Here is a 26548-nt window from a genome sequence, read left to right on the forward strand (position 1 = left end):
AGGACAATGTTTTATCAACTGATTGCAATAATGTAAATTTGTTTTAACTATTAAACGAACCAAAAATAGGACTTATTTTATCTTTGTGAAAACATTGGACACAGTGTGTTGTCCAGCTTATGAGATGCCATGCAAGTGTAAGCCACTGTGACACTATTGTTCTTTTTGATTATTTTTATAAATGTCTAATGATAATGTCAATGAGGGATTTTTAATCACTGCTATGCGGAAATGATAACTAATATTGATACTGTTGTTGATAATATTCATTTTTGTTTCACTACTTTTGGTTTGTTGTGTGTGGTGTTTGTGTCTCCTCTCAATTGTTCTGTTTATTGCAGTTCTGAGTGTTGCTGGGTCAGGTTTGGTTTTGGAATTGGATTGCATTGTTATGGTATTGCTGTGTAATGGTTCGTTGGATTGATAAAAAACAAAAAAAAAAAAAGATTTTTATAAAAAATGAGAATCCATTCTGAATCGCACAACGTGAGAATCGCGATTCACATTCGAATCGATTTTTTCTCAAACTCCTAGTAGAAACGTATGACAGACCGCCTTAAAAACAGAATGGAATTCAATTTTTTTTTTTTTTTTACTGAATGAGACACCCAGAATGTACATGAAAATAAAGAATGTGGGATTTACAATGTTAACTATAAACGATAAAACACTGAATATTGACGACAATGAAGCGAAACACAACAAAAATGCAACAAACGCAGCGAAATATAAACGCGAAGGGTAAAAAAAAAACACCTGCGATATGATAGAACTGATACATCACTAAGTTTTAGAACTTTGTCGTAAAAAATCTCCTTCCATGTCTGTCCCTAACACTCAAATTTCAGGCTGGCCCTTCTGGAAGCACTCTGTGGAAACACTACTTGATGCCTCGTCTGAGCTGATGTGACCTAGATGACCATAGTAACTAATTAGATGACCATAGTAACTAATTAGATGACCATAGTAACTAATTAGATGACCATAGTAACTAATTAGATGACCATAGTAACTAAATAGATGACCATAGTAACTAAATAGATGACCATAGTAACTAATTAGATGACAATAGTAACTAAATAGGTGACCATAGTAACTAATTAGATGACCATAGTAACTAATTAGATGACCATAGTAACTAATTAGATGACCATAGTAACTAATTAGATGACAATAGTAACTAAATAGGTGACCATAGTAACTAATTAGATGACCATAGTAACTAATTAGATGACCATAGTAACTAAATAGATGACCACAGTAACTAATTAGATGACCATAGTAACTAGATGACCATAGTAACTAATTAGATGACCACAGTAACTAATTAGATGACCATAGTAACTAGATGACCATAGTAACTAATTAGATGACCACAGTAACTAGTATATCGTGCAAAAGCGCAGATTCCAAGCATTGAAATACTTGGTATAGTTCGACTTACAGTAATTATAAAACATGAGTGCACATCATAATGGCAGCGACAGTTTCCATCTTAAAGATCTAAAAAAAATATTTAGGAATGTTTAAACGGGATGCATGCGGCCCCCGGGCCTTAATTTGCCCAGGTGTGGTCTAGAAGTGAGTGTTCCACCTCGCCACACCTTTGATGGACCCTGTTGTGGTTTGTGCAGGGCCAACCTGAGCGACTCCTACTTCACCAACAGACAGGACCGCTACTTCCTGCTGGAGAACTGCCCCGAGCTGGCCGATTTCTTCTCGGAGCTGGTGGATGCCGTCGGAGACGCTTCCCTGCAGCTTCAGCCCGACGACTCTGTCACCGTGCAGGAGGGCATGGTGCACCCGTACAAAGGTACCACATCGCAGGGTTTACTTTTTTTGCTATATTTAAAAATGATGAAAGCATAATTTTGCTCCTAAATTAAGCATTTTCCTAGCATAAAAATTGCTTTTAAAAAAATGGGAGCGCTAGACTAAATCAAATGACATCCAAATCGCAAATTTTAATTTTTCCAATTGTACATCGTGACATAATTTTTGAGTATCGATTTAAAAAAAAAAAAAGTATTTGGAATAAAAACCTTAAAGGCCTACTGAAATGAGATGTTCTTATTCAAACGGGGATAGCAGCTCCATTTTTATGTGTCATACTTCATCATTCTGTGATATTGCCATATTTTTTAGGGATCCTTAAAAAGTCTTAAATTCATGTATCTAAAATTAAGGCCTTAAAAAGTATTACATTTATTAGAAATTCCTAAAATGGTCTTAAATTCAGTACTCAATGGTCTTAAATTGTCGGGCCAGTTTTTTTTTTTTTTTTTCGGGGCACGTCTTTGAGTAAAAGTGAGTGATTTCAGCTCACTCATTTTTTCTTTGTATCTCTTCGAGAGATACAAAGAAAAAATGAGTGAGCTGATAAAAAATCGAGGCAGAACTCGTGAATGAAAACAGCCAGCTGAAGCTCAACTGAGGCTCATTTGAGTGTGTGTTCAGTGTTTTGTTGTTGATGTTATTATACTCTTTTGCACTATTATTGACCAAATGTAATTTATTTTTACCCTCACCTCTGTTATGTTTTTACTGGTGTTGGTGTTGGTTTGTTTGTTTTGGATGTCAAGGTTTTTGGATCCCTCAAAATTTTTGATAAGCTGTTTGGCAGAGTGGTGCTTATCAGTTTATTTATTAATAAACATACAAAAAGTAAACTTGACTGATTGTCATTGAGGTTGTAGTACAATGGGATCCCCAACCATCGCTTATATATATAGATTTTTTATAATTTTTTTCGGTCTTAAATTTCATTCAAGGTGGCATTAAAAAGGTCTTAAAAAGTCTTAAATTTGACTTGCTGAAACCTGCAGATACCCTGTTTTTGCTGAAAGGATTTAGTAGAGAACATCCAAGATAAAGTTTGCAACTTTTGGTCGCTAATAAAAGAGCCTTGCCTGTAGCGGAAGTAGCAGATGATGTGCGTGTGACGTCACGGGTTGTGGAGCTCCTCGCATCTGAACATTGTTTACAATCATGGCCACCTGCAGCGAGAGCGATTCGGACCGAGAAAGCGACAATTTCCCCATTAATTTGAGCGAGGATGAAAGATTCGTGGATGAGGATAGTGAGAGTGAAGGACTAGAAGAAAAAAAAAAGACGAGGGCGATTCAGATGTTATTAGACACATTTACTAGGGTAATTCTGGAAAATCCCATATCTGCTTATTGTGTTACTAGTGTTTTAGTGAGATTATAAAGTCATACTTGAAAGTTGGAGGGGTGTGGTGACCGCCAGTGTCTCTGAGGGGAAGCCACGGAGGAGCCAAGAAAGTCGCAGCTGCCTCTTTGACAGCTGCAGGAGAAACACAAGCTCCGCTCATGTTTACGGCAAGAGCCGACTTATTACCACAATTTTCTCCCCGAAACCTGCCGGTTGACATGTGGTAGGGAATCATGTTTGCTTGACCGCTCTGTTTCCTAGTAAAGCGTCACAACAAACAAGGAAACACCGGCTGTGTTTGTGTTGCTACAGCCGGCTGCAATACACCGCTTCCCACCTACATCTTTCTTCTTTGACGTCTCCATTATTAATTGAACAAATGGCAAAAGATTCAGCAACACAGATGTCCAGAATATCGTGTAATTATGCGATTAAAAACAGACTACCTTTAGCCGTGATCGGTGCTGGGAGAACATGTCCGCTACCACCGGTGACGTCACGCGCACGTGTCATCATAGGTGTCATCATACGTGTCTAAATACGTGTCATCATATGTGTCATCATACCGCGAAGTTTTCAACAGGACACTTTGCAGGAAATTTAAAATGTCAATTTAGTAAAGTAAAGCGGCCGTATTGTCATGTGTTGCAATGTTAATATTTCATCATTGATATATAAACTATCAGACTGCGTGGTCGCTAGTAGTGGCTTTCAGTAGGACTTTAATCACCTATCATTGTTATTATTATTATTATTATTATTATTATTGTGTGAATGCTCCAAAGCACTCACACTCATGTTTTTTATTATTCCACTTCTTCTTCAGATTTTGTCGCGCTCTACCTTCCACATTTTTCATCCGATTCAAACTCTTCCAACTTCAAACTGTTCAGCCTATTCGGGAATTGCGGGCATTCCCTTAACAAATTTCCAAAAGTCCCAGAATTTCAGTTTTTTCCGGGAGTTCATTCCTTCATTTGTGCGGCATCACACATTCCAACATGTGAAGTGAAGTGAATTATATTTATATAGCGCTTTTCTCCAGTGACTCAAAGCGCTTTACATAGTGACACCCAATATCTAAGTTACATTAAAGTCCTACTGAAAGCCACTACTAGCCACCAAGCAGTCTGATAGTTTATATATCAATGATGAAATATTAACATTGCAACACATGACAATACGGCCGCTTTAGTTTACTAAATTGCAATTTTAAATTTTGCGCGGAAGTATCCTGCTAAAACGTCGCGGAATGATGACGCGTGACGTCACGGATTGTAGAGGACATTTTGTACTAGCATCGTGGCCAGCTATTAATCGTCTGTTTTCATCGCAAAATTCCACAGTATTCTGGACATCTGTGTTGCTGAATCTTTTGCAATTTGTTCAATGGACAATGGAGACATCAAAGAAGAAAGCTGTATGTGGGAAGCGGTGTATTGCGGCCGCCTTTAGCAACACAAACACAGCCGATGTTTCAATGTTTACATTCCCGAAAGATGACAGTCAAGCTTTACTATGGAACAGAGATGTCAAGCGAACACGGTTGGACTGATCCACACACACAAAGTACGGTGTACTATGTGTATAAATAAAAAACATTTTACCATTCTGTATTCTGAGGGCGATCTATGTCGTGTGCTACTTCAGCAGCGCTCGTCCTCCTGAGTGTCACCATCAGCGTCGGGTTCAAAGCGGTATAGCTCTATCCCTTGTTGCGGTTGGGTCTGGCCAAGTGGTCCTGCCACCCCCACGGCGGCCACAGCGATCTGAATTGCTCCCACTGCCCTCTTGTCCTTTTTTTTTTTTTTTCTAGTCCTTCACTCTCACTTTCCTCATCCACGAATCTTTCATTCTTGCTGAAATTAATGGAGAAATCGTCGCTTTCTCGGTCCGAATCGCTCTTGCTGCTGATTGTAAACAATGTCCAGATGTGAGGAGCTCCACAACCTGTGACGTCACGCACACATCGTCTGCTACTTCCGCTACAGGCAAGGCTTTTTTATTAGCCACCAAAAGTTGTCAACTTTATCGTGGATGTTCTCTACTAAATCCTTTCAGCAAAAATATGCCAATATCGGGGCGGCATGGCGTAGTGGGTAGAGCGGCCGTGCCAGAAACCTGAGGGTTGCAGGTTCGCTTCCCACCTATTGACATCCAAGACGCTGCCGTTGTGTCCTTGGGCAGGACACTTCACCTTTGCCCCCGGTGCCGCTCACACTGGTGAATGAATGATGAATGAATGATAGGTGGTGGTGGGAGGGGCCGTAGGTGCAAACTGGCAGCCACGCTTCTGTCAGTCTACCCCAGGGCAGCTGTGGTTACAGATGTAGCTTACCACCACCATCGTGTGAATGAATGATGGGTTCCCACTTCTCTGTGAGCGCTTTGAGTATATAACAATAGAAAAGCGCGATATAAATCTAATCCATTATTATTATTATAAGTATGACACATAGAATGGACCTGCTATCCCCGTTTAAATAAGAACATCTCATTTCAGTAGGCCTTTAAAAAAACAAAAGGGGTCAAATTGTTCAAATTTTAGTCTACCGTCGGATACTTCCACCGTGGAGAAAGAAGGAAAAAAATAAAAAATCTCAGCTCGACTGGCTGCCTTCGCCTCGTCGAGAAACGTGGCTCCACTCGGAGACACTGGCGGTCACCACACCCATGGCCACACCCCTCCGACTTTCAGGTTGTACAGGTAAGACCATATAATCTCACTAAAACACTAGTAACATAATAAGCAGATAAGGGATTTTCCAGAATTATCCTAGTAAATGTGTCTAATATCTGAATCGCTCACACTGCCCTCTTTTTTTTTTCCCCTAGTCCTTCACTCTCACTTTCCTCATCCACAAATCTTTCATCCTAGCTCAAATTAATGGAGAAATTGTTGCTTTTTTGGTCCACATCGCTCTAGCTGCTGGTGGCCATGATTGTAAACAATGTTCAGATGTGAGGAGCTCCACAAGCCGTGACGTCACGCGCACATCGTCTGCTACTTCCGGTACAGGCAAGGCTTTTTTATTAGCGACCAAAAGTTGCAAACTTTATCGTTGATGTTCTCTATTAAATCCTTTCAGCAAAAATACGGCAATTTCACGAAATGATGAAGTATGACACATAGAATGGAGCTGCTATCCCCGTTTAAATAAGAACATCTCATTTCAGTAGGCCTTTTAACCAGTGTGGGTGGCACTGGGAGCAGGTGGGTAAAGTGTCTTGCCCAAGGACCCAACGGCAGTGACTAGGATGGCGGAAGCGGGAATCGAACCTGGAACCCTCAAGTTGCTGGCACGGCCACTCTACCAACCGAGCTATGCCTACCCTTTTTGAGTTTCATGTTAAATGCGAACAAGTTGGGTTTACTTATTGCCCACACACACACACACACACACACACACACACACACACACACACACACACACACACACACACACACTTAACTGTGTAACAGTAACGCGCGTGCTGTAGCCTTCCAGGATGCCGGTTTGAGGAGTGAATGACATCATGTCTGCCAGACTGCGGAAACGTACGCCAGAAATAGTCCCAATCATTGTGCAAGATGATATGCCCTCGGAACACACACACACGCCCACGCAGCTCATTCATAAACGGGCATATGTCATCTAAAATAACCGGGTGTAATTATGGACATGATACAGGTAGTTGAGCTGTCACATTTGTTGTCAGTCAGGTTGTGGAGATAAGTTAATTCATAGGCCATACAAGCCTGAGCTGAATAGACTCCATCATGAGGAGTTATGAGAATGATATAAAAGTATATCATTTTCTACAACATGGCTGTCAAACTCTGGCCCGCCGTGTAATTTCATTTGACCCTAGAGGCAATAATAAATGAACATTAGAGCTGGCCCCCGGTATTGTACAGTGGCAGTGCCGCTGTATCACCGCATTCAACGCTAATTCTCATACTTGCCAAACCTCACGATTTTTCCGGGAGAATCCCGAATTTCAGTGTCCCCCTCCCCGAAAATCTCCCGGGGGCAACCATTCTCCAGAATTTCCACCCGGACAACAATATTGGGGGCGTGCCTTAAAGGGGAACATTATCACAATTTCAAAAATAGCTCGGTTGGTAGAGTGGCCGTGCCAGCAACTTGAGGGTTCCAGGTTCGATTCCCGCTTCCGCCATCCTAGTTACTGCCGTTTTGTCCTTGGGCAAGACACTTTACCCACCTGCTCCCAGTGCCACCCACACTGCTTTAAATGGAACTTAGATATTGGGTGTCACTATGTAAAGCGCTTTGAGTCACTGGAGAAAAGCGCTATATAAAATGTAATTCACAGAAAATTCACAAAAGGGTTAAAAACAATAAAAATCAGTTCCAAGTGGCTTGTTGTATTTTTTTGAAGTTTAAAAAAAAAAAAATTCCGGTCTCGGAATATCCTTAAATAAATAAATGATAAATGGGTTGTACTTGTATAGCGCTTTTCTACCTTCAAGGTACTCAAAGTGCTTTGACACTACTTCCACATTCACACACACATTCACACACTGATGGAGGGAGCTGCCATGCAAGGCGCTAACCAGCACCCATCAGGAGCAAGGGTGAAGTGTCTTGCTCAGGACACAACGGACGTGACGAGGTTGGTACTAGGTGGGGATTGAACCAGTGACCCTCGGGTTGCGCACGGCCATTCTCCCACTGCGCCAAGCTTTAAAGTGCCTTATTTTGGCTCTCTGCGAAGACACTGGCCATTTCCCTGTGACGTCACACAGTGCTGCCAATGTAAACAAACAATGGGAATACCACAGCAAGATATAGCGACATTAGCTTCTTGGGCACTGATTCATGCCAAGGGCTACCAGTTTGATACACACTTAAATAAATTGCCAGAAATAGCCAATTTGCTCAATTTACCTTTAACTCTGTTATTATTAATAACTAATGATATTTATCTTTGTGGAAACACTGATCATCTTAATGATTTCTCCCCAAAAATATATATTTAGAAACAGATAAATATTTTTTGAAAAAAAGGGTATTTCTGTCTGTCTTTCCATCGTATGTTTTTTTTCCTTCTAATGACGTTTTTTTTGTAGAGAATAAATGATGAAAAAACACTTAATTGAACGGTTTAAAAGAGGAGAAAACAGGAAAAAAAAAAAGAAAATTAAATTTTAAAACATAGTTCATCTTCAATTTCGACTTTTTAAAGGGGAACATTATCACAATTTCAAAAGGGTTAAAAACAATAAAGATCAGTTCCTAGTGGCTTGTTGTATTTTTTGAAGTTTTAAAAAAAAAAATTCCGGTTTCGGAATATCCCTAAATAAAGCTTTAAAGTGCCTAATTTTTTCTCTCTGCGAAGACACTGGCCATTTCCCTGTGACGTCACACAGTGCTGCCAATGTAAACAAACAATGGGAATACCACAGCAAGATATAGCGACATTAGCTGGGATTCAAACTTGGATTTCAGCGACTTAAGCGATTCAACAGATTACGCATGTATTGAAACAGATGGTTGGAGTATGAAAGTATTGAAGAAGAAACTGAAGCTATTGAGCGAATAGCTATTGACGCTATTCATAGCCATAGCATGGCCGAATAGCTGCGTTAGCATCGCCGGTAAAATGTGCGGACCAAACGATCAGGACTTTCGCATCTTTTGACACTGGAGCAACTTAAATCCATCGATTGGTAAGAGTTTGTTTCGCATTAAATGTGGGTGGAAGGAAACGTAATATTGTTGCAAATGCATCTGCAGGTTATCCATACATCTCTGTGCCATGTCTGCTTTAGCACCGCCGGTCAAATGTGGAGACACTCTGGCACATTCAATGGGGGTCTGGCGGCAGACACTTTGGCATCTTGGGGCCAGTGGTGCAACTTGAATCCCTCCCTGTTAGTGTTGTTACACCCTCCGACAACACACCCACGAGGCATGATGTCTCCAAGGTTCCAAAAAATAGTCCAAAAAACGGAAAATAACAGAGCTGAGACCCGGTGTTTGTAATGTGTTGAAAATGAAAATGGTGGGTGTGTTACCTCGGCGACGTCACATTCTGACGTCATCGCTTCCAGAGCGATAAACAGAATGGCGTTTAATTTGCCAAAATTCACCCATTTAGAGTTCGGAAATCGGTTGAAAAAATAGCTGGTCTTTTTTCTGCACCATCAAGGTATATATTGACACTTACATAGGTCTGCTGATAATGTTCCCCTTTAAAGGTACTGCTTTTAGCATCCTCTACAGCATGGGTGTCAAACTCTGGCCCGCAGGCCAAATTTGGCCCACTGTGTAATTTAATTTGGCCCTTGAGGTAATATCAAATTAACATTAGAGCTGGCCCGCCGGTATTATAACACCACATTCACCACTAATACTCATACTTACCAACCCTCCCGATTTTCCCGGGAGACTCCCGAATTTCAGTGCCCTTGCTGAAAATCACCCGGGGTAACCATTCTCCCGAATTTCTGTCGATTTCCACCCAAACAACATCATTGGGGACGTGCCTTAAAGGCACTGCATTCAACCTCCTCTACAATCAATCAATCAATCAATGTTTACTTATATAGCCCTAAATCACTAGTGTCTCAAAGGGCTGCACAAACCACTACGACATCCTCGGTAGGCCCACATAAGGGCAAGGAAAACTCACACCCAGTGGGACGTCGGTGACAATGATGACTATGAGAAACCTGTCGTCCTGTCCACTTTTCCTCCACACAAACATTGTGCCGGCCCACTCACATAATATATGTGGACTTTACACACAAACAAGTGAATGCAAGGCATACTTGGTCAACCGCCATACAGGTCACACTGAGGGTGGCTGTATAAACAACTTTAACACTGTTACAAATATGCGCCACACTGTGAACCCACACCAAACAAGAATGACAACCACATTTAGGGAGAACATCCGCACCGTAACCAAACATAAACACAACAGAACAAATACCCAGAAACCCTTGCAGCACTAACTCTTCCGGGATGCTACAATATACACCCCCGCTACCACCAAACCCTGCCAGGTTAATGTTGATATTTACCTCAGAAGGCTGCAAATAGGAAAGAGGCATTCAATTTTTTTATTTACATTTTATTTAATATACCATTGATATTTTTTTATTATTATTATTATTATTATTTGAAACTGGATTTTGCATGTCACTATAAAGTTATACAAGCCTTGCTCGTTCAATATTCAATGCAAAACTTGTTTAAGTCCCTATTAAAAAGTTAATTTGTTAAATCTTGGCCCACTCTGTATTTGACTTTGACACTCCTGATCTACAACCTGTCGTCACGTCCGCTTTTCCTCCATACAAACAGCGTGCCGACCCAGTCACGTAATTAAATGCGGCTTCTACACACACACAAGTGAATGCAAGGCATACTTAGTCAGCAGCCATACAGGTCACACTGAGGGTGGCCGTATAAACAACTCTAACACTGTTACACCACACTGTGAACCCACACAAAACAAGAATGACAGGGAGAACATACGCACCATAACACAACAGAACAAATACCCAGAACCCCTTGCAGCACCAACTCTTCAATGACACCACAATATACACCCCCGCTACCAACAAAACTGGATTTTGCATGTCACTATAAAGTTATATAAGCCTTGCTTGTTCAATATTCAATGCAAAACTTGTTTGGGTCCCTATTAAAAGGTTCATTTGTTCAACTTTGGCCCGCGGCTTTGTTCACTTTAGAATTTTGGCCCACTCTGTATTTGAGTTCGACACCCCTGGTCTACAATGTTTTCATTTCCTGGATTGAGAAACGCACTTGTCTCCCTTTTTCTTGTCTGGATCTCCCTGGCAACTTTGATTATATTTAAAGTCCTACTGAAAGCCACTACTAGCGACCACGCAGTCTGATAGTTTATATATCAATGATGAAATATTAACATTGCAACACATGACAATACGGCCGCTTTAGTTTACTAAATTGCAATTTTAAATTTTGCGCGAAGTATCCTGTTGAAAACGTCGCGGTATGATGATGCTTGCGCGTGACTTCACGGATTGTAGAGGACATTTTGATCCAGCACCGATCCTAGCTATGAGTCGTCTGCTTTAATCGCATAATTCCACAGTATTCTGGACATCTGTGTTGCTGAATCTGTTGCAATTTGTTCAATTAATGAAGTGAAAGTAGCAATGATTGTCACACACACACACACACTAGGTGTGGTGAAATTATTCTCTGCATTTGACCCATCACCCTTGTTCACCCCCTGGGAGGTGAGGGGAGCAGTGAGCAGCAGCGGTGCCACGCCCCGGAATCATTTATGGTGATTTAACCCCCAATTCCAAGCCTTAATGCTGAGTGGCAAGCAGGGAGGTAATGGCTGCCATTTTTATAGTCTTTGGTATGACTCGGCCGGGATTTGAACTCACGACCTACCGATCTCAGGGCGGACACTCTACATACTAGGCCACTGAGTAGGTAATGGAGACGTCAAAGAAGAAAGCTGTAGGTGGGAAGCGGTGTATTGCGGCCGCCTTTAGCAACACAAACACAGCCGGTGTTTACTTGTTTCCTTGTTTACATTTCCGAAAGCTGATGGTGAAGTTTTACATGGAACAGAGCGGTCAAGCGAACATGGTTCCCTACCACGTCAGCCGGCAGGTTTCGGTGAGAAAATGGTGGTATTTAGTCAGTTCTTACCGTAGTTATGAGCGGAGAGCTTGCGTGGTGCCTCGCCTCCTGCAGCTGCGGATTTTCTTGCCTCTTCCCAACGGCCGGCCCCGACCGTCGGATGCTTACACTGTGGAGGAGGGGAAAAAATTAAATCTCAGCCCGGCTGCCTTGCTTCGTCGAGAAACGTGGCTTCCATCGAAGACACTGGCGGTCGCCATAGCCCTCCGACTTTCAAGTACGACCTTTTAATCTCACTAAAACACTAGTAACACAATAAGCAGATAAGGGATTTTCCAGAATTATCCTAGTAAATGTGTCTAATAACATCTGAATCGCTCCCACTGCCCTCGTCTTTTTTTTTTTTCTCTAGTCCTTCACTCTCACTTTCCTCATCGACAAACCTTTCATCCTCGCTCAAATTAATGGGGAAATCATCGCTTTCTTGGTCCGAATCGCTCTAGCTGCTGGTGGCCATGATTGTAAACAATGTTCAGATGTGAGGAGCTCCACAACCCGTGACATCACGCGCACATCGTCTGCTACTTCCGGTACAGGCAAGGCTTTTTTATTAGCGACCAAAAGTTGCGAACTTTATTGTGGATGTTCTCTACTAAATCCTTTCAGCAAAAATATGGCAATATGGCAAAATGATGAAGTATGACACATAGAATGGAGCTGCTATCCCCTTTAAATAAGAACATCTCATTTCAGTAGGCCTTTAATGTTGTCGTGAATTTTACCACATGACCTATATGGTATACTTACAGAATGTATATTAAACGTCAATGGAGGTGTTTGGATGTTTTTAGAGGGTGTTGTAGGATTGTGAACGATAGGCCGAATGCCCCCCTCTACCTCAAAGAACTACTCACCCCCAACTCCTCCATACGAGACCTCCGCTCCGGACAGGCTAACCTCCTCCAACCTCCGAGGACAAAGCTACAAACAATGGGAGACCGGGCTTTTTGCACCACCGCTCCCAGTCTGTGGATTGCTCTCCCTGACCACCTGAGGGCACCACAGACTGTGGAGGCTTTTAAAAAAGGCCTAAAAAACCCTTCTTTAAAAAAAAACAAAAAAAACTTTTTAGATATATGCCTACTAATTCTAGCTATTAGGCTGTTGGAGTTTTTATTTGTATTTATTTTATTATATATACAGTTGGAGTAAAAAGTATTTGATCCCTTGCTGATTTTGACATGATCATTCTATACTTTTAATGGTAGATGTATTTAAACATGGTGAGATAGAATATCAAAAAGAAAATCCAGAAAATAACTTTAAGGAATATATTTTAATTGATTTGTATTTCATTGAGGGAAAAAAGTATTTGATCCCCTAGTGTGCATTAGGATTTCTGGCTTTCACAGAGCAGTTAGACACTCCCAATCAACTTGGGAATTGAAGACTGAATTGAAGACACCTGTTCTAACTAATCACCTTTATAAAAGACACCCGATCAGAGACTCAGACAGATTCCAAGCTCTCCAACATGGGTAAGACAAAAGAACTCTCTCAGGACCTCAGAGACAGGATTGTTGACCTGCACAAATCTGGAATGGGCTACAAAAACATTAGCAAGATGCTGGGAATCAAAGTAACAACCATTGGTGCAATTGTTAGAAAATTAAAAAGTATAACATGACCATCAACAGACCTGGATCTGGTGCTCCACAGAAGATTTCACCTGGTGGGGTTGCAATTATCATGAGAACTGTGAGAAATGGTCCTGCAAGCACTCAGCAGGAGTTAGTGAATGACCTCAAGGCAGCTGGGACCACAGTCACCAGGAAAACAGTTGGCAACACTTTGCCACGGAATGGGTTAAAATCCTGCAGTTCTATGGTCAGACGAGACCAAAATTGAACTATTTGGCCTAAACTCTACACGTCGTGTGTGGAGAAAGAAAAATGCTGCCTATGACCCAAAGAACACTGTGGCCACCATCAAGCATGGAGGTGGAAGCATTGTTTTGGGGGTGTTTCTCTGCCAAGGGCACAGGGCTACTACACCGCATCAGTGGGAAGATGGATGGAGCCATGTACCGTGCAGTCTTGAGGGACAAGCTCCTCCCCTCTGCCAGAAAGCTGAAAATGGGCCGTGGTTGGGTCTTCCAACATGACAACCATCCAAAGCATACAGCAAAGGCAACAAAGGAGTGGCTCAAGAAGAACCATATTAAGGTCATGGAGTGGCCCAGCCAGTCTCCGGACCTCAATCCTATTGAAAATCTATGGAGGGAGCTGAAGGTCCGAGTTGCCAAGCGACAGCCCACCAACCTGAATGATCTGGAGAGGATCTGCAAAGAAGAGTGGTCCAAATGTGTGCTAACCTTGTGGTTAACTACCACAAACGTCTTACCGCTGTGCTTGCAAACAAAGGCTTTGCCACCAAGTATTAACTGCTTTTGTCTGGAGGGATCAAATACTTATTTCCCTCAATGAAATACAAATGAATTAAAATATATTCTTGAAAGTTATTTTCTGGATTTTTGTTTTGATATTCTATCTCACCATGTTTAAATACATCTACCATTAAAAGTATAGAATGATCATGTCTTTATTAGTGGGCAAACCAACAAATTCAGCATGGGATCAAATACTTTTTGTTCTCACTGTATATATATATATATATATATATATATATATATATATAATTTATACACTGTAGCACTTTGAAGTTGTTTACTCAATGTAAAGTGCTTTTTACAAATAAAATGTATTATTATTAGTCAACTTTTTTTTTTGTGCATTTTTTTCTGTAAAATGGGATTTTATCAAAACTTAATAGGACCATCCATGTAAAAATAACTAAAAACAACTTTTTTTTTTTACATTTAATGTCTAAAGTTCTCAGAAATACATTTAAATTTAGATTAATCAGTATTTATACACAATTGTAATTATTTCAAAATGATTATTGAATTATTAATAACATGAAATCTTATTTAAGTGTAAAAGTATATAATTGTGTACAATGTGTTTTTATGCCCTGGATTTATAAACGCGCCTGTCTCCCTTTTTCTTGTCTGGATCTCCATGGCAACTTTGATTATATTTAATGTTGTCGTGAATATTACTTCAGGACATATACAGTACGGTATACTTACAGAATGTATATTAAACGTCGATGGAGGTGTTTGGATGTTTTTTCGACGGCCTTGTAGGCGGACTAGAGCGACTTCCATTGGCCCCATTGTTAGCTGACTTTTGATGTTTATTTATGATTTAGAATGCACAACAAATAACAGGATTGTGAACGATAGCAGAATAAAAATAAAAAGTGCAGTTTTTTCTGTAAAATGTGATTTTAGCATCCATTAAAGAGTAACTAACTAAAACAACTTTTTTTATATTTAATGTGTAAAGTTCTAAGAAAAACAATTTAAATTTAGATTAATCATTATTTCTACACTAATTTTAAAAATATGTATTACATTTTTATAACATGGAGTTTTATTTAAAATTAAAGGCCTACTGAAATGAGATGTTGGTTTTTAAACGGGGATAGCAGCTCCATTCTATGTGTCATACTTCATCATTTTGTGATATTGCCATATTTTTGCTGAAAGGATTTAGTAGAGAACATCCACGATAAAGTTCGCAACTTTTGGTCGCTAATAAAAAAGCCTTGCCTGTAGCGGAAGTAGCAGACGATGTGTGTGTGATGTCACGGGTTGTGGAGCTCCTCACATCGTTTACAATCAGGACCAACAACAGCAAGAGCAATTCGGACCGAGAAAGCGACGATTGTCCCATTAATTTGAGCGAGGGTGAAAGATTTGTGGATGAGGAAAGTTGGAGTGAATAATAAAGAAAAAAAAGGGCAGTGGGAGCGATTCAGAGGTTATTAGACACATTTACTAGGATCATTCTGGAAAATCCCTTATCTGCTTATTGTGTTACTAGTGTTGTAGTGAGATTATATGGTCGTACCTGAAAGTCGGAGGGGTGTGGTGACCGCCAGTGTCTCTGAGGGAAGCCACGCAGCTGCCTCTTTGACAGGTGCACGACGAGGAACGACGCAAGCTCCGCTCATGTCTACGATAAGAGCCGACTTATTACCTCAATTTTCTCACCGAAACCTGCCGCTTGACCGCTCTGTTCCATAATAAAGCTTCACCTCCGGGAATGTAAACAATGAAACACCGGCTGTGTTTGTGTTGCTAAAGGCAGCTGCAATACACCGCTTCCCACCTACGTCTTTCTTCTTTGACGTCTCCATTATTAATTGAACAAATTGCAAAAGATTCAGCAACACAGATGTCCAGAATACTGTGTAATTATGAGATTAAAGCAGACTACTTATAGCTGGGATCGGGCTGGAAAAAAATGTCCGCTACAACCTGAGACGTCACGCGCACGCGTCATCATACTGACGTTTTCAACAGGACACTTTGCGCGAAATTTAAAATTGCAATTTAGTAAACCAAATGTGTTGCAATGTTAATATTTCATCATTGATATATAAACTATCAGACTGCGTGGTCGCTAGTAGTGGCTTTCAGTAGGACTTTAAAGTATATAATAACTGTCTACAATGTTATTTTTTATGCCCTGGATTGACAAACGCACCTGTCTCCCTTTTTCTTGTCTGGATCTCCACGGCAACCAGGCGACAGGCGGGACTTCTCTGCCGTGGCGAGCAGGCGCATCATGGAGGTGGTGGACGCCGCCCAGGTGCGCCAACAGCTGCTCGGCCAGCTCTCTGAAGAGGAGGAGAGGGAGGAGGACACTTGGGTCTTCCCCCTGGTCCAGATGAAGCCTCTGGGCATCCAGGTGGACGAGCGGGTCACTCAGGTGGGCGTTAGCAGCAGCCGGCACCATTTTAAACATGTGACTCATTGGACTAAAGATGACTAATAAAAAAAACTGCTTGGAGGAATATTTGAGTCCCTCTTAGTCAGTCCCTCTTAGTCACTTTTTCTGGGCACAGAGTCGGAGTGAAGTGGTCCTCTAGTATTCCTGTGGAGCAGATAAAGCATTGATTCTGTCGTTAGAAACATTGGAATATAAAAAAAAAGAAATGTCTCCCTTTTATCCAGCGCCTGCTGAGCGACGCAGCTCCGGACTCCAGCGTCTTCCTGACGTCGGGCTACTTCAACCTGACCCGGGCGTACATGCGCCTGGTGCTGGGGGGCGGCGCCCGCTACCACATCCTCACCGCCTCCCCGGAGGTCAACGGCTTCTTCGGGGCCAAAGGCGTGGCGGGCGCCATCCCCGACGCCTACACGCACATCGCCGGGCAGTTCTACGAGCGGGTGTGCCGCCTGGGCCAGCGGGACCGGGTCCACCTGCACGAGTACCACAGGCCACAGTGGACCTTCCATGCCAAAGGTGCCTTTTTCTTGCTCTTGCTGTGCGCTGTAAAAACTGCATCAACCCGCCAGAACTTGAAGGGGAACATTATCAGCAGACTTATGTAAGCATCAATATATACCTTGATGGTGCAGAAAAAAGACCATATGTTTTTTTAACCGATTTCCGAACTCTAAATGGGTGAATTTTGGCGAATTAAACGCCTTTCTATTTGTTCTCGGAGCGTTGTGACGTCACATATAGAGTCAATCCGCCATTTTCTCAAACACATTATAAACATCGAGTCAAATCAGCTCTGTTATTTTCTGTTTTTTTGACTGTTTTCCGTACCTTGGACACATCATGCCTGGTCGGTGTGTTGTCGGAGGTTGTAACAACACCATCAGGGACGGATTCAAATGGACTTACGTGGAGTGTGCATCGATTAGCACGGCATGCTAATCGATGCTAACATGCTATTTAGGCTAGCTGTATGTGCATTTGTAGCTATATTTGCATCCAGCCTTTCCCTCCACCCACATTTAATGCCAAACAAACACTTACTAATCGACGGATTTAAGTAGCTCCAGTGTCACAAGATGCGAAAGTCCCGATCGTTTGGTCCACACATTTTACCGGTGATGCTAAGACAGACATGGCACAGAGATGTATGGATAACCTGCAGATGCATTTCCAACGATAAAGTCAACAAAATCACCAAGGTGAGTTTTGTTGATGTTATTGACTTATGTGTTAATCAGACATATTTGGTCACGGCATGACTGCCAGCTAATCGATGCTAACATGCGATTTAGGCTAGCTGTATGTGCATTTGTAGCTATATTTGCATCCAGCCTTTCCCTCCACCCACGTTTAATGCCAAACAAACACTTACCAATCGACGGATTTAAGTAGCTCCAGTGTCACAAGATGCGAAAGTCCCGATCGTTTGGTCTCCACATTTGACCGGCGGTGCTAAGGCAGACATGGCACAGAGATGTATGGATAACCTGCAAATGCATTTGCAACGATAAAGTCAACAAAATCACAAAGGTGAGTTTTGTTGATGTTATTGACTTATGTGTTAATCAGACATATTTGGCCACGGCATGACTGCCGGCTAATCGATGCTAACATGCTATTTAGGCTAGCTGTATGTACATTTGTAGCTATATTTGCATCCAGCCTTTCCCTCCACCCACATTTAATGCCAAACAAACACTTACCAATCGACGGATTTAAGTTGCTCCAGTGTCACAAGATGCGAATGTCCCAATCATTTGGTCTGCACATTTTACCCGCGATGCTAAGGGAGAAATTGCACAGAGATGTATGGATATCCTGCAGATGCATTTCCAACAATAAAATCAACGAAATCACAAGAGTGAGTTTTGTTGATATTATTGACTTATGTGTAAATCAGACATATTTGGCCACGGCATGACTGCCAGCTAATCGATACTATCATGCTATTTAGGCTAGCTGTATGTATATTTGTAGCTATATTTGCATCCAGCCTTTCCCTCCACCCACATTTAATGACAAACAAACACTTACCAATCGACGGATTTAAGTTGCTCCAGTGTCACAAGATGCGAAATTCCCGATCGTTTTGTCTGCACATTTTACCGGCGATGCTAAGGCAGACATGGCACAGAGATGTATAGATATCCTGCGACAATCAATAGCTATTCGCTCAATAGCTTCAGTTTCTTCTTCAATTTCGTTTTCGCTATCTGCCTCCATACTCCAACCATCTGTTTCAATACATGCGTAATCTGTTGAATCGCTTAAGCCGCTGAAATCCGAGTCTGAATCTGAGCTAATGTCGCTATATCTTGCTGTGCTAGCCGCCATGTTGGCATCACTAAATGACATCACAGGAAAATGGACTATGGATTTAAAGATAGTGAAAATCAGGCACTTTAAAGCCTTTTTCGGGATATTCTATGATAGGTAACATTTTGAAAAAAACTTTGAAAAATAAAATAAGCCACTGGGAACTGATTTTCATTGGTTTTAACCCTTCTGAAATTGTGATAATGTTCCCTTTTATGTTTTTTTTTTTAAGTACCGTATTTCCTTGAATTGCCGCCGGGGTGCTAATTAATTTAAAACCTCTTCTCACTCCTGCGCTAACCAAAGGCATGCAGTAAAAATTTGAGTGTGATGTAAGCTTGGACCTTAAATCCTACTGAATAGCTCTTAATCTTCTTCCCTTTATGCGATTTCAAATGATTGAAATCAGCCTCCTCCATTTTGAAAATGATGACAGGGGAAGTGTCACTCGTGACGTCACGAGTTTGACCCGGCGGTAATACTAAGCATGCGCTAATTAATTTGCGAAGCGAGTTTGACCCGGCAGTAATTCAAGGCAGGCGCATACTATATACCCTGCGGCAATTCAAGGAAATACGGTCAATGGGCAAAGGGTACCAATTTTAATTGATCCTCTTAAGGCCCGAGCGGTTTGTTTACATGCTTTTTTTTTATTTCTCTTTGCTACTTGGGCTTACTGGACCCTAATTAGAGTAAAAAAAAAAGAATCATCTTTTGATATGATGTACTTGGTCCATAAGTACACAAATGTGTACTTCATGTTTAGTGACATGCTAATTCTTATTTTTACATTTTTTCCCCCCAAATTCAATTGTATGTTATACTCTTCTGACACCACTAGATGGCAGTATAAGTGTCCACATAAGTGGCCATAAGACCCCAATTCAGTAGTGTACACGATTTTGGAAATAAGAGCTAAAAGGTGCTGTCCACGCATGTGGCCACTAAGGCCTTTGAGAGGTTCATGGAAAATTCTGGTGACTAAGCTGCCGGTTTTTTTCCGTAAAATCCAGGGTTGTTGTTTTTGACAGTGTTTTACTGTATGTGGGAAAACCCACCTCTGTTATTTTCACGGTAAAATTCAGTTTTTTTACCCTAAAACGTATGCTTGTTTTTAAAATGCATTACTGTAAATTGAAAAATTATCCATCCATCAATCCATTTTCTACCGCTTATTCCCTGGTGCCTATCTCAGCTACAATCGGCCGAAAGGCGGGGTACACCCTGGACAAGTCGCCACCTCATCGCAGTTGAATAATGATGATAATGTTACTTGTATGTAAAAATTCTGGCAACTGAGCTGCAATCTTTTTCTGTAAAAAATCTATTGTGGTTTACTGTAAATGGGAAAACGGTACCCCTGTTATTTCTACGATAAAATTCCGGTGACTGAGCTGTCCTTTTTTTTTTTTTTTTTTTGCGTAAAATTTTCGCTTGTTTTTTTTTATAATGCATTAATGGAAGAAGAGTATCACTTTTATTCCTACGGTAAAATTCTGGTGACTAACCTGCCAGTAACCTTCACTCGTTGATACAAAAAGCGGTATTACTGTTATTTCTACGTTAAAATATGCAATCTTTTTACTGTGCATTTTTATAAATTAAAAAACAACACCACTGTTATTTTTTAGGTAAATATCGGCAAAAAAGTTGCATTTTTTCCTGTAATCTCTGATTGTTTTTACAGTGCATAAACTGTAAATGGTAAAACAGTACCACTGTTATTTTCCCGTAAAAATTTTGGCGACTGAGCTGCCAGTTTTATGTTAAAATCTACACAAATTTTTTTTAAGAAAAACGCTATCACTGTTATTTTTACGATAAAATCTACAGTCGTCTTTACAGCATTACTCTAAATAGAAAAACAGTAAATTTTACTGTAAAATATGCTGCGGTTTTTTTACAGTGCATTGCTGTAAATGAAGAATTGCTACCAATGTTGTATTTTTATGGTAAAATTCACACGACTGAGCTGCCAAATTTTTACCACAAAATGTACGCTTTTATTTTTTTTTTTTATAAACTGTAAATGGTAAAACAGTACCACTGTCATTTTCGTGTAAAAAGTTTTGCGACATAGCTGCCAGTTTTTTGCCATAAAATTTAAGGTTGTTGTTTTTTACAGTGCAATACTGTAAATGGAAAAACAGTACAACTGTTATTTTAATGCTAAAAGTTCCGGTCACCAACCTGCCAGTTTTATGTTAAAATCTACACTCGTTTTTACGAAAAAAAGTTTTCACTGTTTTTTTTTTTACGTTAAAATCTGCAGTCGTCGTTTTTACAGTGCATTACTCTTAATAGAAAAACAGTACTACTGTTATTTTTACGTAAAAATTTTGGCGACTGAGCCGCCAATTTTTGCTGTAAAATATGCGGTCGTTTTTAAAGTGCATTGCTGTAAATGAAGAATTAGTACCATGGTTATTTTTTAGGATATAATTCAGTTGACTTGGCTGCCAAATTTTTACTACAAAATTTACGCCGTTTTTTTTGTTAAGCTGCATAAATGGTGAAACAGTTCCACTGTTATTTTCATGTTATATTTTTGGTGACAGTTTTTTACTGTAACATTTAAGGATGTTGTTTTTTACAATGCCGTATTGCAAATAGAAAAAACATATAACTGTTATTTTAATGGTAAAATTACGTTGATTAACCTTCCAGTTTTATGTTAAAATCTGCACTCGTTTTTAGGAAAAACGGTATCACTGTTATTTTTACGTTAAAATCTGCACTCGTCGTTTTACAGTGCATTACTCTTAATAGAAAAACAGTACTACTGTTATTTTTACGTAAAAATTTTGGCGGCTGAGCTGCAAGTTTTTTTACTATAAAATTTAAGGTTGTTTTTTACAGTGCAGTATTGTAATTGGAAAAACCGTACAACTGTTATTTTCTGGGTAAAAATTGTATGATAAAATCTACACTTTTTTTTTTCATAAAACAGTATCACTGTTATTTTGACATTAAAATCTGCAGGTGTTGTTTTTACAGTGAATTACTTTAAATAAAAAAAATGGTACCACTGCTATTTTTTTATTATTTAAAAAAAAAAAAAAGGAATTTTTTTAAATGAATCACTGTTATTTTTTATGGTAAAATTCAGTCAATCTAGCTGCCAAATTTTTCCCGTAAAATTGCCCAGTGTTTTATTTACACTACGCATAACTTTAAGTAGTAAAACAGTCTCAATGTTATTTTCACGTAAACATTTTGGCGACTGAGCTGCCAGTTTTTTGCTGCAAAATTTAGGATTGTTTTTTTATACAAAAAGCGGGATCACTTTTTTTACAGTGCGTTGCGATAAATGAAAAAACTTTATTGACGGTAAACTTTGCATTTACATTTATTTATTTTTTTTAGAAAAACTGTACAACTGTTATTTTTATGGTAAAAAGTGTATGTTAAAATCTACACTTTTTTAAATTTATTTTTTTACAAAAAACGGTATCACTGTTATTTTTACATTAAAATATGCAGGCGTTGTTTTTACATTGCATTATTTCAAATAAAAACAAGGGTTCCACAGTTATTTTTTATGGTAAAATTCAGTCAACCTAGCTGCCCAATTTTTCCCATAAAATTGCGCAGTTTTTTTTATTTACAGTGCGCATTACTGTAAATAGTAAAACAGTATCAATGTTATTTTCCCATAAAATTTTGGGCGACTGAGCTACAAGTTTTTTTACTGTAGAATTTAAGGTTGTTTTTTACAGTGCAGTACTGTAAATGGAAAAACCGTCCGTTATTTTCATGGTAAAAATTGTATGTTAAAATCTACACTTTTTTTTTTTTACAAAAAACGGTATCACTATTGTTTTCACATTAAAATCTGCTGGCGTTGTTTTTACAGTGCATTACTTAAAAATAAAAAAAATGGTGCCACTGCCATTTTTTATCATTATTTTTTTAAATGTTTATTTTTTAATGAATCACTGTTATTTTGTATGGTAAAATTCTGTCACCTTAGCTGCCAAGTTATTCCCGTAAAATTGCCCAGTGTTTTATTTACACTGCGCTAACTTTAAGTAGTAAAATAGTCTCAATGTTATTTTCACGTAAAAATTTTGGCGACTGAGGTGCCAGTTTTTTACTGCAAATTTTAAGATTGTTTTTTTTTTGTTATATAAAAAGCGGGATACATTTTTTACAGTGCGTTGCGATAAATGGGAAAACTACGGCCATTTTTTTTTATTTTTTCAGAAAAACCGTACAACTGTAAATGGAAAAACCGTACAACTGTTATTTTCATGGTAAAAATTGTATGATAAAATCTACACTTTTTTTTTTTTTTTACAAAAAACGGTATCACTATTATTTTTACATTAAAATCTGCCAGCCTTGTTTTTAGTGCATTACTTTAAAAAAAAAAAATGGTGCCACTGCCATTTTTTATTATTATTATATATTTTTTTGAATTAATCACTGTTATTTTTTATGGTAAAATGCAGTTATTTATGCTACGCCTAACTTTATGTAGTAAAACAGTCTCAATGTTATTTTCACGTAAACATTTTGGTGCCTGAGCTGCCAGTCTTTTACTGAAAAATGTAAGATCGTATTTTTTATACAGAAAGCAGGATCTTTTTTTTTACAGTGCCTTGCGATAAATGGAAAAACTTTATTTTGACTGTAAATTTCAGCCAGTTGTTTTTTTGTTTGTTTTTAGAAAAACCGTACAACTGTCATTTTCATGGTAAATATTGTATGTTAAAATCTACACTTTTTTTTTCTTTTTACAAAAAACTGTTAATTTTTACATTAAAATCTGCATGCGTTGTTTTTATAGCACATTACTTTAAATGAAAAATTGTTACCACTTACATTTTTGCTGTGAACTTCCTAAGACTGAGCTGCCTTTTTTTTTTTTTTTTACCGTAAAATCCATGGAATTTTTTTACACCGCATTACTGTAAATAAAACCACTTATTTTTACTGTAAAATTCCGGGCGACTGTCTGACCAATTTTCTTTTTACTGTAAACTCTCCTGACCTTTGATTGGACAGTGTGATGGTGACCCAAAAGCCTCCTCCTTGTCTTCCAGGTCTATGGTACTACCTCCACGGGCAGGATCAGCCTTGCCTCACGCTAATAGGCTCCCCTAATTTTGGGTACCGCTCGGTTCACCGCGACCTGGAGGCCCAGGTCGCCATAGTAACCGAGAACGAAGGGCTGAAGAGCCAGCTGCAAGAGGTGTGTGTTTACTTCCCAGTTGGGCGTGACGATGCATCATTTAGCTCCTCTCTCACCTTGCAGGAGCAGGAGATGTTGTACCAGCGCTCCTCGGAGGTGTCCAGGTCTACGTTCCAGCAGTCGGACCGCCACGTCAAGCTCTGGGTCCGGCTGATCACTCCTCTCATCAAGAACTTCTTCTGAGGTAAGGCACACACACAGGAAAACATCGAGATCTGAATCAGCATTCTACAGTCAGCTCAAGCTTGAAATCTTATTTTAAGACTTAAACCTCCTTTTAAAAAAGGAAAACATGCAGAACTAATATGAGTAGTAGAACTTAATAAGAGCATATTTAAAAGTGAGGTGAAGGGAATTATATTTCTAGCAATACAATACTTGGCAGCACCTTTTGGTAGAGTGACGTAGACAAGATGGCGGCAGTTTGTTGGGCGAGTTGTCTGTCTCGAAACTTCTGTTCCTGCTTACCTGTGTCCTACACGAAAAAAGCGCTCCAAGAGGCGGGGGAAGGTCTTTTGGTGAAAGGTTCGATCATCACCTCCTCCCTGGTGGACGCTGCCGGCGTGCCTCCGATGCCCGGTGCTGGATCCGACCTGTCGCCCCCACCCTGGGTGACTTCCTAGCGCCGCCGGCCGCTGCTTCTCCTCCCGGTTAACCCGGCGGAATCTCCGGGCCTGGCTCTTCCTGGCCTGGTCTCAAGCCGCTCCCCCGGCCCGTGGTTTGGACCGCTCCGCCTACACGTGCTGCATTACCTGCTAGCCACGAGTTTCATTTTCGGACGGCTTTGATAAATGTCACGGGGCCGCAAAATAACATCTCGCGGGCCGCGTGTCTGAGACCCCGATGTACAAACCCTGTTTCCATATGATTGGGAAATTGTGTTAGATGTAAATATAAACAGAATACAATGATTTGCAAATCCTTTTCAAGCCATATTCAGTTGAATATGCTACAAAGACAACATATTTCATGTTCAAACTCATAAACATTATTTTTTTTGCTAATAATTACTAACTTTAGAATTTGATAGGGATGCACCGATTAATCGGTAACTGAATATGGCAAAAAAAGCCACATTCGGCCTTCGGTGGAATGAGTTAAAAACAAGGCCGAATAGTGGCGTGTGACGCAATTTTTTGACGCGGTGACGCAATCAACCAACGTGCAGTGTTAAATTTAAATTGTTTTGTACATAGTTAGTTTCCTTCTTTTTATTCTGAAGCTGAAGTACTGTTATTGACAAATCTGTTCTGGCCTGGGATATGTTGTGTACCTGTATAAGTGTATGATATGTTGTGTACCTGTATAAGTGTATGAGGTTACAAGCACACACTTATTGAGATTTAGTGGGGCCTCTGTTTACATTATTAGTCTGTTGTGTAGGCTACCTGTATAAGTGTATGAGGTTACATGCACACACTTATTGAGATTTACTTGAGCCTTCTGTTTACATTATTAGCCTGTTGTGTAGGCTACCTGTATAAGTGTATGAGGTTACAAGCACACACTTATTGAGATGTACTTGAGCCTTCTGTTTACATTATTAGCCTGTTGTGTAGGCTACCTGTATAAGTGTATGAGGTTACAAGCACACACTTATTGAGATGTACTTGAGCCTTCTGTTTACATTATTAGCCTGTTGTGTAGGCTACCTGTATAAGTGTATGAGGTTACAAGCACACACTTATTGAGATTTAGTGGGGCCTCTGTTTACATTATTAGCCTGTTGTGTAGGCTACCTGTATAAGTGTATGAGGTTACAAGCACACACTTATTGAGATGTACTTGAGCCTTCTGTTTACATTATTAGCCTGTTGTGTAGGCTACCTGTATAAGTGTATGAGGTTACAAGCACACACTTATTGAGATTTAGTGGGGCCTCTGTTTACATTATTAGCCTGTTGTGTAGGCTACCTGTATAAGTGTATGAGGTTACAAGCACACACTTAATTGAGATTTAATTATTAGCATATCTACTGTGGCTAAGCAGACTTTTGCCAAAAGGACAATAATTCATTTGTTGTGGGTTTATCCACTTTAATGCACTTTATTTTTTTTTGGAATGCATGTTTTGTTTGAAGGCCTAATATAAATGAAAAACTGTGCTTTTTTTGAAAAGCAAAGGCTACTGGAATATTAAAAAATGTCAATATTCAATAAAAATGTACTTTATTTGAAAAACATGTCTAAAAATGTATTCTAGGCTATTTATGCAACATAAAAAAGTTGTGAAAACTGCATTTATTATTCGGTATTTGGTATTCGGCCCTCAGCCAAGCGCTCAAATTTTATTCGGTTTTGGCTTCAGCCACAAATTTTCATTTGGGTGCATCCCTAGAATTTGATGCCAGCAACACATGCCAAAGTAGTTGGGAAAGGGCATGTTCACCACTGTGTTA

The 26548-nt window shown here is 39.8% G+C and overlaps 1 protein-coding gene across 2 annotated transcripts in view; it reads left to right on the top strand.

The window, feature by feature from the left end:
- The window catches only part of LOC133557183 (CDP-diacylglycerol--glycerol-3-phosphate 3-phosphatidyltransferase, mitochondrial), a 60320-nt gene that overhangs the window by 22962 nt on the left and 10810 nt on the right, over positions 1 to 26548 (top strand). For both annotated transcript variants that reach the window (XR_009807718.1, XM_061907450.1), the window contains exons 6-10: positions 1635 to 1813; positions 16431 to 16615; positions 16861 to 17152; positions 24001 to 24149; positions 24213 to 24333. Coding sequence is in view for 1 of the 2 variants with exons in the window: in XM_061907450.1 (XP_061763434.1) it covers positions 1635 to 1813; positions 16431 to 16615; positions 16861 to 17152; positions 24001 to 24149; positions 24213 to 24332 (925 nt within the window). In the remaining variant the exon portion in view is untranslated. The remainder of the gene's footprint in view (positions 1 to 1634; positions 1814 to 16430; positions 16616 to 16860; positions 17153 to 24000; positions 24150 to 24212; positions 24334 to 26548) is intronic.

The sequence above is a fragment of the Nerophis ophidion genome, linkage group LG08 (genome assembly GCF_033978795.1).
Source record: "Nerophis ophidion isolate RoL-2023_Sa linkage group LG08, RoL_Noph_v1.0, whole genome shotgun sequence".
In the NCBI taxonomy this organism is placed as follows: Eukaryota; Metazoa; Chordata; class Actinopteri; order Syngnathiformes; family Syngnathidae; genus Nerophis; species Nerophis ophidion.